The sequence below is a fragment of the Capra hircus genome, chromosome 10 (genome assembly GCF_001704415.2).
Source record: "Capra hircus breed San Clemente chromosome 10, ASM170441v1, whole genome shotgun sequence".
NCBI lineage: Eukaryota > Metazoa > Chordata > Mammalia > Artiodactyla > Bovidae > Capra > Capra hircus.
In genome coordinates, this window is record NC_030817.1 from 51,916,033 (window position 1) to 51,930,706 (window position 14,674).

Sequence of the window (14,674 nt, forward strand, 5' to 3'; positions counted from 1 at the left end):
CAGTTCACTTGGAAATTAATTTTTTACTAACCAGAATGTCTTATCCTGAGTTGTAGGTGCTGACATAAAAATTTTATATCAGGTTATTTCATATGAAAAGACTATAAAAACAAAAAGAACTTTTTGTTTTCTTTGGAAAACTCAGGATCTGATGTTCTAATTTGGGGCAGTGTACTTTGTTGGGCTTATTCTGCCTGCCTATTAAAGTTATGCAGGAAAATGGCTACATTGGTTCATCTATATATTGTCTGTAGCTTCTTTTACACTACAGAAACCAAGTTGAGTAGTTAGAACAGAAACCATGTGGCCTATAGAGCAAGCAGTATTAAGTATTTGGCCCTTACAGAATGTTTGCAGACTCTTGATTTAATCAATGATCTGGCTCTTGTGTAACTTCTTTCTTTAGTTATATCATTTAAGGTTATATTTAGAATCTGTGACTATTTTTGTCATTTTAATACAGTGCCTCTTTATATAGAAAGTTGCCAATTAATATTTCTATCTTCCAGTATCTAGAAAATTACTTGTTCTGAATCATTAAGGTTAAACATGAAAACTCTGTATATGTGTTTGAAACTAGTAGAAAATGAGAATTAGACTATAAAAATGAATCCCTAGAACTGTTTTTTCTCAAGTGCCATTCGTTTAGAACTTTGTTACCATTTACATTTGTAAATTTGACAGACTTTAGAAAGAGAAAATATAGTAAGCTGGACTGATGAATAAAGAGTGTGAATAGAAGTAATACCAGTTTCCCAGATGTGTTGACATGTATTTGCATGTGTTTGAAGAAAATGCACAGGTTAAATTTTTTTCCTTAGAAGTTTTTTTTTTTAACTTAGAAGTTTTATCCATTAAAATGGATGAGTAGTATTATAGCAAAAAGATGAAGCAAGATAGTTTCCATTTCTTCTGTTTTGTATGTTTATATAAACAACTTCCTTGTATCTGAAGCATATGCTGGAGTATTAATTTTCTAAATTTGATTTTCATTTAGTTCCTATTATTCTATTAAAAATATCTGCCATATTATAAAGATACTGTTTTTTCCCTTGGATGATATTTGGATGGGAGACATTGAAATAAATGAGTAGTGAGAATTTGTGGGACTATGGTTTCTTGATTTATTGTTAATCATTAAGTTTATTGTTACAGAGTTAATTTCAAGACTAATCTATAGATGTTTATAATATTAATACTAGATTGTTTTTTTCTACATTAAGAAATAACCAATTATTCAATTATTTCCAGTGGTCTTTTTGTGTTCTGTGTTTCCAGGCGGGCACATGAACGCCCCCCACCCCATCCACATAGGATGCACCCAAATTATGGTCACGGGCATCATATTCATGTGCCTCAGACTATGTCCTCACATCCTCGACAGGCTCCGGAGAGATCTGCCTGGTCAGTATCTTATTTATTTCAGAGCTGTGATCAGTTTCTTGTGGTAGAAAAGGTTGGAAGAGATACTTTGTAGGGGAAGGGTAATGTGGGGACTTGCCTGGTGGTCCAGTGGCTGAGACTGGACTTTGAATGCAGGGAGTCTGGGTTCGATCCCTGGTCAAGGAACTAGATCTCACACGCTGCAACTAAGAGTTCGCATTCCGCAAGTAAAGATCCCACATGTCACAACAAGATTGAAGATCCTGAGTGTTGCAACTAAGACCTAAGCACAGCAAATAGCTAGATATATAAATTTTTTTTTAAGGATAATACAGAGAAACTGAATTACAGCTTAGCTGTGACTCACTGTCTCTGGGTGAGTCATAAGAGACTTGGGGAGGAAAGAGTAGCAACTTGAATTCTAGGGCAGGGAACCCTGTCAAACTGGAATAGAACTTTTTTGTTGTTGTTTCTCAGAGATCTACCATCAAAGTAAAACCCCTAAATTTTCCATCTTCTTTATCCAGCACCCCCACCTTTGTACTCAGGTTTGCTGTACCTCCCTTAACCCCTGCTATTGATACGGGAAATTCAGCCTGGATCCTCCAGGCTTGAGTTATTTCCTAGAGAAATGGAGGCAAATTTGCATTAATTTTCTTTCTGAATCTGTTGTCTATAGGTAGCTATTGAGATCTTGATCCACAGTGACTTTTCAGACAGAATATAAAATGAGAATAAATAAATGAAGATTTGATATTTACCAGTTTTACTTTCTAAAATTTTGTTTACCCTTGCTTTATAAGGTACAGAAGTGTTTACTCTTCGAATTATCCTTGATGCCAACAATCCAGAGGCACTATCCAACAAACAAAAGACCTGGGGGCAATATTCATATAAACCAAAAAAGTAAACTCAATTGTATATGTTTCTTATGAAAAATCAGACTTTTAGATTGGAAGGAACCTTAGGGCCACTCATATGTCCTTCCTTTGTAAGGTGTGAAACTGGATACAGATGCCTTGCTCCTCATGGTCACAAAGTTGAACCTTTGAATTTTGGTTTCTAAAATGAACTTGAAATTTTTAGTTATATCTTTTGGGCTAAATTATCTTTTTTTCTCAGCTAAGTAAGATAAGAATCTTCAGATGACATTAAAAAATGTAAACATACTCCTGCATTTCTGTTGATAATAGACACTGTAAGGATGTCTAACATTTAAACTGTTCTCCTTTGTCAGGGAACTGGGAATTGAAGCTGGAGTAACTGCAGCTACTTATACACCTGGAGCATTGCATCCTCACTTGGCCCATTACCATGCACCACCTCGGCTTCATCACCTGCAATTAGGAGCTCTACCTTTAATGGTAAAATAGGAAGATTTCAAAATTCTGACATAGTTGCCTTCAAAAACTGTTCTTCCTTTTCTAAATTATTTTTTGGAAATATTTTAAATGTATTAGTTGTTAATAGGTGTTTCAGTAGAGGATTAGAATTATTATTATTAGATTGAAATTGTGCTATAAGAAGATATTAGATACAGTAAAATATGTGTTTGTATCTGCAGTGTTACATATACTCTTCTTGATGTAAAAAATGACTTTTTTTTTTTAATGTACAAATCAAGCATTTTATTATATAAATAAAAGCAGCACACTTTTATTTTCTATTTAAATACCATACACGAGATTTAAAATCACATTTGGCAGTGTACTGCAGGATGCTCAGACTTCACTCACATCACTTTGGATTTCTTGGTATATCTCATTATGCTTTCCATCGTCCACTGGAACAATTAGCTCAGCTTCCTAGAAACATTTGAACAGTAGTTTAATGTTTGCCAAATAACCCAGCACACTGCAAGTTTTTGAAATGAATGTTACTTGTGCAAGTCAGAATCTGATAACAATTAAATGGTGAAAGCTTTGCCAATAAACAAGAATATGCTCTTCCATGGCTAGGAAGGGAGACTGCCATAGCCGACAGGTCCCAAAGATACATGGAGAAAAATGACATTTTTTATACCAACAGTTTATACCAACATGATAATCTTGATCCGCTTTTAGTGGGATATCTGCTTTATCATCATAAATGGTAATGGGTCTGTTCTGATGCATTCATACTTTATTTTCTGATCAGTAGAAAGACTCTACTAATTCTCTGTAACTGATTTGAGCAGATTCAGATTTTGTTGATACCAGTTTGAGTTCTAAAGAGCAAATTCAGCAAAAATTGAGTTTTCTTTTCACATATTACATATTGCATAATACCGAGAAGTAAGTAGTTTTGTAGGGATAGAAGTATTGCAGAGAAGGTTTCCAAGACACTTTACTATACATGCAACTTCTAAGCAAGCTTTGAAATTGAGAATGGTCCTCTTAAAGTGACTACATCATGTAAAGAGCTTTCAGATAGCATATTGCTATTGCTATTGCTAAGTCACTTCAGTCGTGTCCAACTCTATGTGACCCCATAGATGGCAGCCCACCAGGCTCCCTCGTCCCTGGGATTCTCCAGGCAAGAACACTGGAGTGGGTTGCCATTTCCTTCTCCAGTGTATGAAAGTAAAAAGTGAAAGTGAAGTTGCTCAGTCGTGTCCAACCCTTAGCGACCCCATGGACTGCAGCCCACCAGGTTCCTCCATCCATGGGATTTTCCAGGCGAGAGTACTGGAGTGGGGTGCCATTGCCTTCTCCATCAGATAGCATAAGCACAGGGAAATCCAAGTTGCTGTTTCTAGATCTTAGGGGTGAAGGTTACTCAGCAATGAAATATGTGCACTGCCAAGAAACTAGAACTTAGACTTCATTGAAAGAGTAATGTCTTGATTATGTTTATGTTGTTAGAATGATTTAATCAGATTGCACCTAAATAGACCATCTCTTCAGCTATGTGGAAAATAGGTTTCATGATGGAAGCAAGGACGCATTATAGTAGAAGAGATGAAAGTTGATGAATGCTTGAACAAGGGCAGTGGCAGTTGACCTAAAAATGATGGGCTCTGTTTGAGTAATATTTAAGATGATTCCCAGATATCTAGCTTTGGTTGTTAGGTGTATGTATGGTGCTGCCATTCACTAATTTGGAGAATATTAGATGAGGATTTAGGGAAGGGGTTAGGTGAGTTAGATTTTGGACATATTGAATCTGAGATATATGTGTCAGGGTGGACTGTCCAGTAGGAAGTTGGGTTTATGGTCTGCATCTCCAAAGAATAAACTGGTCTTTGAGTTAAAGATAGGTTGTGATCTGTCAATATAAAATATTACATGTGTCACATGTCTGTCGTATTACATGAATCCATGGAAGAGGATTAGATTTCTAAGAAAAATGTGCAAACTGATGAGAGATTGAAAGAACCTTGGCCAATAATAATACTGTATTTAAATGATAATACTGTATTTCAGGGCCTCCTGGGTGGCTCAGTGCTAAGAGGAACCTGGCGGGCTACAGTCCATGTGGTCACAAAAGAGTCAGACACAACTTAGCAAGTAAATAACAACAACAACAACAACTGTACTTCAAACAAATAATTCCAAGAATTGGCTAGGGTAATGAGGAGAAACAAAGTTAGAATAATGTCAAAATAATATGGTCAGTAGTGTTTCATCACAAAAAAGTAAAGTTTGAAAAATGTTGAGTGCATTTGGCCTTAGAGTGGTTTCTGGCAGCTTTTGTCAAAGTGATTTCAGTAATGGTGAGGGATGGAGATTGGGGTGCCTCTTAGATCACAGTAAGGTAGGGAAAGTTAAAATATGTGGAGATTGAATATAAACTACTTGCCTTATAAATTTGGCTGTGAAGGGAAAGTGGGAAATAGCATTGGCATTTAGTCCACGATTGATTGTTCCCTGGTGGCTCAGATGGTAAAGAATCTGCCTGCAATGCTGGAGACCTAGGTTCAATCCCTGGGTAGGTGCAATTCCCTGGAGAAAGGAATGGGTACCCACTCCAGTATTTTTGCCTGAAGAGTTCCATGAATAGAGGAGCCTGGCAGGCTCTAGTCCATGGGGTGGCAAAGAGCTGGACACAACTAAGTGACTAACACTCTCTCACTGTTAGGATTAGAGAGACGGATTAGAGAGACAACCTGGGTTTGGAGAAACTTGAAGGTAATTTTAGGTTTAAGACGAAACAGTGGTAACAGGGAGGACTTGTTTGAAGACATACAGGAAAAGGGTGGGTAGCAGTTAAGGATGGTCCAGGTTGGGGAAACAAGAGAAAGAGGGAGCAAATGATAGAGCTCACCTGTGGGTAAGAGAAAGAGGAAGCTTATCCCTAAAAGTTAGAGAAAGGAGGCTAGAGAGGGTTATAAGAGACGTGCAGGTTTTAAGTAATTTGGAAGGCCTGAGTTCCTTTCTGATTTTTTCATTTCTCTTGGAGATGTGTAGGAAGATAGGTTATCTGCTTAGAGCTGGATACTATTGATCTTGGTTATAAGGAAAGTTGCAGATACTGAAATAATAGACTATTTAAAGGGTAAAAATTATTGCTAATTTTAAATGCTTTTCCATGTGTGAACTGTCTTTTAAAGCTGTAAAACATGCTAGAAGTGTATTATGATTTAGTAGAAGCCACATAATTCTGGAGATCTGTTTATAAAAATGCAAGAATGGTCTTAGAATATCCCTTTCCTAACACTACGGTCAGCTCTTGTTATTCATGGTAGTTAATGTACTATAGAGTTCCTGTGAATGCTGACAAAATAGATATTGAACCATTATTCCCAGGGTAAATACAGCCCTAGGTTATTGCAAACCTCCAGTCCCAACAACCAATGCATAACCTTGTTTTAATGTATTTTTCTGTTTAGAGACACCTTGTTTGATATATACTGTTGATTCATTGACATTGAGCACATGGCCAAGCTCATGATACCATAACTCATGCCTGAATGAAGCTTATGTACACATATTTTCTCCATAAGGCATGTCACAGCCTTCTTGCACTTAGGAACCCTAACTAATAATTAAGCATTATGTTTGGGGATCAGTTTAAACAACAGAATGACCTATACAAAGTACAAAAATGTGAAAAACATTGCACTTAATACATTGCAAAAAAGACACTTGTTTACAGTGTAAGAACTGAAACAAGTGGGCAGGGTCTTGTTCTTCCTCAGCTGGGAGCATGTATTGGGTAACTTAGATTTTTTGCTGCTCTGTGCAGGTCTATGGATGACTTGTGAGAGCACAACTATTGATTTTGGAGTTACAAACAAATTCTGTCAAGTAGGTGAGCGCACAAATAAGATTGTGAAGATTGACCTTAGCTAACAAAAAATTAGAAACTGTTAAACTTTCACTAATAGAACCAAACCAAAAGAGCAGCCAAAGGTGCCTTTGTTATTCATGGTAGTTAATGTACTATAGAGTTACTGTGAATGCTGACAAAACAGATATTGAACCTAGAGAAAGGGAAGTAAAACTTTTATCCTGAAATTAAGTCTTTTTAGAAAATTTTTTGCATTTCTATTTCTTAATACTGTATAATAAAGCTCTCTGAAATTGACCAGATCTTTTTTTAATATAAATTTATTTATTTTAATTGAAGGCTAACTACTGTATAATATTGTATGAAATTGACCAGATCTTACGAAAATTTTGCTCTGTATATGTTTAGGCTCCTAAGAGCATCATTCTTAGGTTTGAGTATTCTCTACTTAGGATTCTTTGTGCAAAATAAATCAAGTAGAAGAGAATCTGTTATCTCATGGAACTGCTGTTTCTGTTTTTTTCCTTCTGATGATAATTTAAAAGTTATTATGAATGAGATAATTTTTGAAGAGGAACCTGTTAACAGAATGCCTTTTTAGGAGTTATATATACTTCCTGAAGTTGATTTTTTTGAGAAGCTATGTGGAGAAAATTGAGTATCTGAATTATTCGATGGTAGCAATAAAACTTGAGCCTGTTCTTAATTCATTTAGCTTACCTGTTCTCTTAAAATAGGTTCCTGACATGGCAGGCTATCCTCACATTCGTTACATTTCATCAGGCTTGGATGGAACATCATTCAGAGGTCCTTTCAGGGGCAATTTTGAGGTATGTAATAGCATTAATGAAGATATTTGCCACAGTATCTGTAATGTAAAAAGAGAGTATGTGTAATATTAATAGTTACAAGTATAGGATTGCTGCAGTGACTGAGGATCAAAAGGCAGTAACACATCTATATTGATTCTAGGGATTATTATAGAAAGATTTATTAGTAATATTAATCTTAGCATCAGAAATTACCCAAATATTGAAGAAGAGTAATTGAAAATATCTAATAATAGAAGAATTTAGAAATTTATTTAGTTCAGTCGTTCAGTCGTGTCCGACTCTTTGCGACCCCATGAATTGCAGCACTCCAGGCCTCACTGTCTATCACCAACTCCCGGAGTTCACTCAGACTCACGTCCATCGAGTCAGTGATGCCATCCAGCCGTCTCATCCTCTGTCATCCCCTTCTCCTCCTGCCCCCAATCCCTCCCAGCATCAGAGTCTTTTCCAATGACTCAACTCTTCGCATGAGGTGGCCAAAGTACTGGAGTTTCAGCTTTAGCATCATTCCTTCCAAAGAAATCCCAGGGCTGATCTCCTTCAGAATAGACTGGTTGGACCTCCTTGCAGTCCAAGGAACTCTAAAGAGTCTTCTCCAACACCACAGTTCAAAAGCATCAATTCTTTGGCACTCAGCCTTCTTCACAGTCCAACTCTCACATCCATACATGACTACTGGAAAGACCATAGCCTTGACTAGACGGACCTTTGTTGGCAAAGTAATGTCTCTGCTTTTGAATATGCTATCTAGGTTGGTCATAACTTTTCTTCCAAGGAGTAAGCATCTTTTAATTTCATGGCTGCAGTCACCATCTGCAGTGATTTTGGAGCCCCCAAAAAATAAAGTCTGACACTGTTTCCACTGTTTCGCCATCTATTTCCCATGAAGTGATGGGACCAGATGCCATGATCTTCGTTTTCTGAATGTTGAGAATTTTATTAAATAAATATAAATATCAGATAAAGAACCATACCATTAAATGTGCTAGAAAAACCTTAATGCTTTTTTTTTTTTTTTTTTTAATAAATGTAGTACGTGAAATTGTGCTCAGTGTTTGTGGCAGCCTGGATGGGAGGGGAGTTTGAAGGAGAATGGATACATGTATTGTATGTGCCGAGTCCCTTTGCTACTCACTAGAAACTATCACAGCATTAATTGGCTCTACCCCAATACAAAATAAGAAGTTAAAATTTTTTTTAATGCACTAGACTTATATGCTTTACTTAACCCATGTGATGCTTGTAATACATTAGAATTTAGTGATAACATTTTTTCTATAAATTTACTCTTTGCAATATATCTGGGAAATAAGTACTATCAGTTTTTTGACTAGTACATTGTTTTTGATAGTTCTGATATTCTCATGGGTAGATGAATATAATTTATTTAACCATTCTTCTAGGAAAACATTTAGGTTTTTAAAATATTTTTTCTACTATAATCAATGCCTAATGCTTTTTGACTAAGCTTAGTTTTTAGAGAAGCATTGCTATAGAAAAACAAACCTAAGTAATTCAGTTTTTTGCTAAATATCTTTGAATTTTCTGGAAGAACAGATCATTTAGACATGATTAAAGTTTTGTTTCTTCATGTCAGTTTGGAATTTGGAATCAAGAATTATTGTTTGACTTGTTTCCCTATTTTACTGCAGTGACTTCATCTTCTAGATGCATACATGCTTACTGACTTATATAGGATCATGTCATAATACGTTGCTCTAGTCTACCAAGATAACTTTGCCATACCACTTCAGTTAGCTGAGAAATAAACAGCCATTTGCCTTACCATATATGGGTTTTGAATACTCTATTTACATTGCATGTTTATAAATATGGTACCTTATTGCTTTTACAATACTGATTGTGCTGTTCAAGGAATAATGCTGGCTTTTAATACTGGTTATTATTCTTCTTTAGGAACTTATTCATTTAGAAGAAAGATTAGGAAATGTTAATCGTGGAGCATCCCAGGGGACAATTGAAAGATGTACATATCCACATAAATACAAAAAGGTAAGCATTTATTCTGTGAAACATCTACATTATTGTTGAAATGCATAACATTTAATATCATGGACTTTTTTCAAGTTTGTGGAATCTATCAACTACATTTTTTATTATTAAAACAATATATGCATATGGTTAAAAAATCTAAAACTATAAATTGAAGTCTGTTACTCTAATGATCCTAGTTTTCCTTCCCAGAAGAAAAATCATGCTTAAAGATTTCTTAGGTAATCTTCCAAGTATTTTTAATAATGTGCATATGTATATATTTTTTCTTCCACTTTTGAAAATAACTCAAAGGGGCTAATATGCATACAGTTTTTGTCCATTTTCTTTTTATTCTATATCAGCACCGACGGATGACCTGTATTCCTACTAATAGCTTATACAGAATTCCATCCTATAGTGGTACCATAATTCAGCTAGTCAGTTGTTTGGATGGGAACTTAATTGACCTACATTTCTTACATTCTACCCTTATATCCTTATGTAGCGTTACATCTAGAAGATGTGCAGTAGGCATGTTAAATAAATTTCTTTCAACAAACAAAGTTCTATACTGTAGAGACTAATGAAGTTTGAAAATGACTGTTCGTTGTATTTTTCACCCTTTTCCTAAGATTATTAATGGGGTATTACCATTAAATGTAAGTCCTCTCAACTGTTTAAGCTAAATACTATAACTAGCATTCATTTTTGAACATTATCTGAAACATTTATTAATGAAACGAAGTGTATCTGGCTGTGCCTCATGATGGGACAGAATAGTATATATGATCCTGATTGTGGGTTAGAAATGATAGATTTCAGACTAATAAATATGTTACTTTTAATTTTGATGCTGATTATTTAAGGGTCTTACGAGAACACTTTGTTGATAATAGTCACTTAATTCATCCTTTAATTCATGGCAATTTTATCTGGGAAATATGTTGTGGGTGAATGTATGGTTTTGTTTGTTTTGTTTTTCAAATAAACACAAACTTCACTCAGTTGTTCAATAATGTCATCTCTACTAACAAGGTAACAACTGATTGGTTCTCACAGAGGAAACTGCACTGCAAACAAGATGGGGAAGAAGGGACTGAGGAAGACACAGAGGAAAAATGTACTATCTGTTTGTCTATTTTAGAGGAAGGTGAAGATGTGAGGTAACTAAACACTAATTATCTAAAATTCATTGTCAAAACTGGACAAGAGATTTTATTTGAGGGAATTCTCTTGTCGCCCAGTCATTAAGACTCTGCACTTTGAGCTGTTTGAGGGTGCTGATTCAGTCCTTGGTCGGGGAACTAATCTCCCACAGACCTGCAATACAGCCAAAATAAGAGGAATTTTATTATAAAGCAGACCAAAAACCAAATAAAGATTACTCCTAGCGTACCCTGTTACCAGTCTCTGATATGTAGAATTGCCTTCTAATAGTGAATAAAACAGTGAAAAGATTAAGTTTCTGTATTAACATCAAAGAGAAATATACTACCTGTTTTAGGGCCACACCAAGACTTGGCCAGGGGGATTTTGTGGTCAATATTGTCTTATCTAAATCTTGTAGGACAGAGAACTTGAGAGATGAGAGACTTTGGAGGCCAAAACATGTATATTAATGTTTCTCCAAAGCTTACAGAGAGGGATCCAGAGTAGCTCCATGCAGTTTGTTTTACATCATCATTTATAAAGTGATCTTGTCCTAAAATTTCCTCTCAATTTGTAGACTATTTTCTTCTTGCAACTATGTGATTTAGAAAATGTTATTATGCTAACCAAATATTTTAGACTTTTCCTTTTATAATCTGTTAAGTAACTGTTTTGTTCCTATTCTGTTTTTGCTAATGTAACATAATCCCATATGAAGCAAGTTCTATAATATATATAACAACTGTATCCTATTTCTTCAGTTGACTAAGAGAGAAAAAAAAGTTATAAACTTATTGTCTACTATATCACATAGAAGGTTGTTTGAACATTGTATTTCCAATGAAGATTTATAAATATAGATAATTGTTTTTTACAGTATTGACAATACTGTACAGAGAGTAAGTAGAACACCTCTTTTTAGCTGTTTTTACAAAATATGAAATCTGAAATGTACAACAACTCAACAGTGGTGGAAGTTGAAATTGACACTTAAGTCAGTAACCTTTATTCTACCGTTAGGTTTGATGTTAGCATGTTAGTGCATGGAAGCTTTATTTATTTCTCTATTTCTAATTGATAGTGTAGTGTACTAAAGCAAACATATCTCTTTAATCTGCTTTTAGAAGAGTAGCATAGTATGATATAACATGAAAATGATCTCATGAAACAATATTAATAACTTTTAATCAGTCATGTACTTTAATGTGTTAAAGAGATCCTCTAGAGAGAAAATAATATTGCATATTAAGACATTCCTTAATTAGTATGATATGGCTGCTGTGTGTTTACAGAATTCTTTTGAGAGAATTAAGTGAGAATTTTTTGGAAAGTGCTTCATAAATACAGTGATTTGATATTAAAAATATATTTACAGTATTATGTTGTGGGGAACATATTGCCAACTCTAATAAATTGGCAGCTCATGTATAGAAACAAAGTTGGAATAATTGCTACTGTAGTTGTTGTTCTTAAAATTCTTGAGATTTTATATAATTTGATTCTTTAGCTGTGACAGTCAATTATCTTGGTCATTAATACATTACATTGCCCAAAGTATTAATTTAATGTAGGTATAGAATCTTGAGTAGGGAGGGTTTTTTTTTTTAACAAAAGAGAAAATGCTTAGTAACTTCAGAACATTACTGAAGTATTGCATGTATCATTTGTTTAAATGCCACTGCACTTGTCATAAAATTAACTTTTGCTTTTTGTTTTGTTTACTTACAATAGACGCCTTCCCTGTATGCACCTTTTCCACCAAGTGTGTGTTGACCAGTGGTTGATCACCAATAAGAAGTGCCCCATTTGCAGAGTGGACATTGAGGCCCAGCTGCCAAGTGAAAGTTGACACCATGTTTCAGAACTCTTACCCTCCCTCTCATTCCCACCCTCCTGGTACTGCAGTCAACCAAAGATGGCATGACTTACCTGCGCAGATTCGGAAGCCTTGAACTTAAGAGTACTGGCTCTGCTACATGGTACAACTAATGCTAGACCTACAGTTTATGTATACAGTTGATTTTGATGTATTTATAAAAGCTTTTTTTTTTTCTAGATTTGACATTTTTCCTGTATCATTTTACTGTATTTTTGCATGGTTCCTTGTATTGCATTTCTTTGCACATATTATGGGCTTGTGACCCTAAACTTGCAGGCAAGATTAGCTGCTTTAGTAAGTAGAATTTTGTGGTCTTTTTGGTTTTTACATAGTACCAGGTCTTGAGAATTATGAATTTTTTTATCCATTACTAACGTTTAATTTAATCAATCATGTACTTTAGTTTAATGTATAAAGATCCTCTAGAAAATGATAATATTGTGTATTAAGACATTCCTTAATTAGGACAAAATGGCTGCTGTATATTTACAATATGGAGTTCTGAGTTCAATACCATCCTTGATACTGGGAACAGAATACAAACCATTTTCAATCAGATGCAGGTGGTACTCACATCACCAGAGTGATCAATAGAATTCTTCTTGGTGTATCCTTTTCCTTTTAGCACAATGCAGATAGAGTTGAATATTAATACCATACATTTAGACTGCTGTTCCGATTGTATTTATCTTTTTCCTCCATCATTTAGAACTTTATTTCCCAGATCCAGTTTTTGCTGCTGTGAAACAGCTCTGATGAACACTAAATATTAATTTCAATTAGCTGGATTGTATATACTTGCAGATTTAACAAAATTTTAGGGAAATTGAAGAAGACATGTAGAATTTCACTCAGTCTTCTGCTAAGCACGCATAGTAAAGATATCTGCTTACATTGATTTTTGTAAACACATTTAGTCAGGATTTAGAATTGCAGTCATTGGCAGGTATCTATGCATTCATAGAACTTCTAAAGGTCCCAGAATCACTTTTAAAGGGATTTTTATTAGTTTAAAGATAAATAAAGTCAGCTGAATCTACATGTCTCTTGTTTTATTTCTCTTTAAGCTTGAAAACAGTAAATCTGCAGATACTGTGAGGCACAAATTATACTGTCAACCTACTGTTGCTCTGGTTTTAGACTCCCACTTCATACATTACCAAGAGTCGATCACTGATTTAAAATTTTTAATTTCTATAGTTAAGATTTACTGCATAATATAGAATATTAAAGTTAAGTTAATGTACTAACATTTCTCTTTTGGAGAAAGTTTTAATCCACTTCAGGATGCATATTATCAAGATACTTTCATATACAGGATAGCCTAATTTTATTTGTCTAAATATGCTTAATATGCCCCAGATTGCAAATGCATCAGTCAGTAACATCACTGTCTGTATGTGGAAGACATGTTCCCATGGATCATATGTGAAGATGTCGATAAGCTTGCATTAAGCCACCTGCTTTGTAAGTGGATTGATTAATAAATAACTTATATTTCTATTGTCTTTGTGTTTCATAATTCATTTTTATAAAACTGCCTACATTGAACATTATGGGATTCAAAAACAGTGATCTCACTCAGGTTGACATTTGCCTAATTTTGTTTGTATTCATTCAGTTATGGCTACTTACCTTTTTTTTTGTATTAGTAAATGTTACACTGAGTAATTGTCAATATCAACATGCTTCAGCATAGTAGGTGTTAGAGATCAAGGGTGGATTATGGTTAAGAAAATTGGATATAAAATAATACAATTAATAAGAATACTAGCAGCAGTTGTGGAAGGGTTGTAGGAGGGGTGGCAAGACAGAATGAGAAAGAGAAAGAGAGACTTTGCCATATTACTGGGGAGAAGAGCTAGTAGCCCATATTCTGCTGGCCTAGATGTAGGACTTTACCACTGGAAAACCTGTGGTCCAGGCCAAGGGACAAAATGGGGAGAATTCTATACAACGAAGTCCTCTTGATGCTCCCCAAAACACAAATACATACAGATTTCTCTATTTTTTTATTACATCAGATTTAGATGCACAACTAAATTGTTGATTTGTTTAACATTTGCTACTGATTTTTAAAAAATATAAACTATCATTACTTTAAATTTTACTTTATGCAAGTATTTGTGGCGTATACCTGAACTATGTAGGAGCTTATTAAGCTACTACAGTTAGTTGCAGAAAAATGTGATTAGTGTTGAACCAAATATGGAAGGAAATTTTT

At 34.7% G+C, this 14,674-nt stretch overlaps 1 protein-coding gene across 8 annotated transcripts in view; it reads left to right on the top strand.

The window, feature by feature from the left end:
• Positions 1-13,958, top strand: part of RNF111 (ring finger protein 111) — an 84,653-nt gene extending 70,695 nt beyond the window's left edge. For 3 of the 8 annotated variants that reach the window (XM_018054278.1, XM_018054279.1, XM_005685709.3), the window contains exons 9-14: positions 1,252-1,404; positions 2,621-2,747; positions 7,332-7,424; positions 9,345-9,440; positions 10,458-10,585; positions 12,303-13,958. In XM_018054278.1, the coding sequence (XP_017909767.1) occupies positions 1,252-1,404; positions 2,621-2,747; positions 7,332-7,424; positions 9,345-9,440; positions 10,458-10,585; positions 12,303-12,420 (715 nt within the window). In that variant the 3' untranslated portion in view covers positions 12,421-13,958. The remainder of the gene's footprint in view (positions 1-1,251; positions 1,405-2,620; positions 2,748-7,331; positions 7,425-9,344; positions 9,441-10,457; positions 10,586-12,302) is intronic. The other 5 variants (XM_018054283.1, XM_018054282.1, XM_018054281.1 and 2 more) reach the window with 3 other exon arrangements.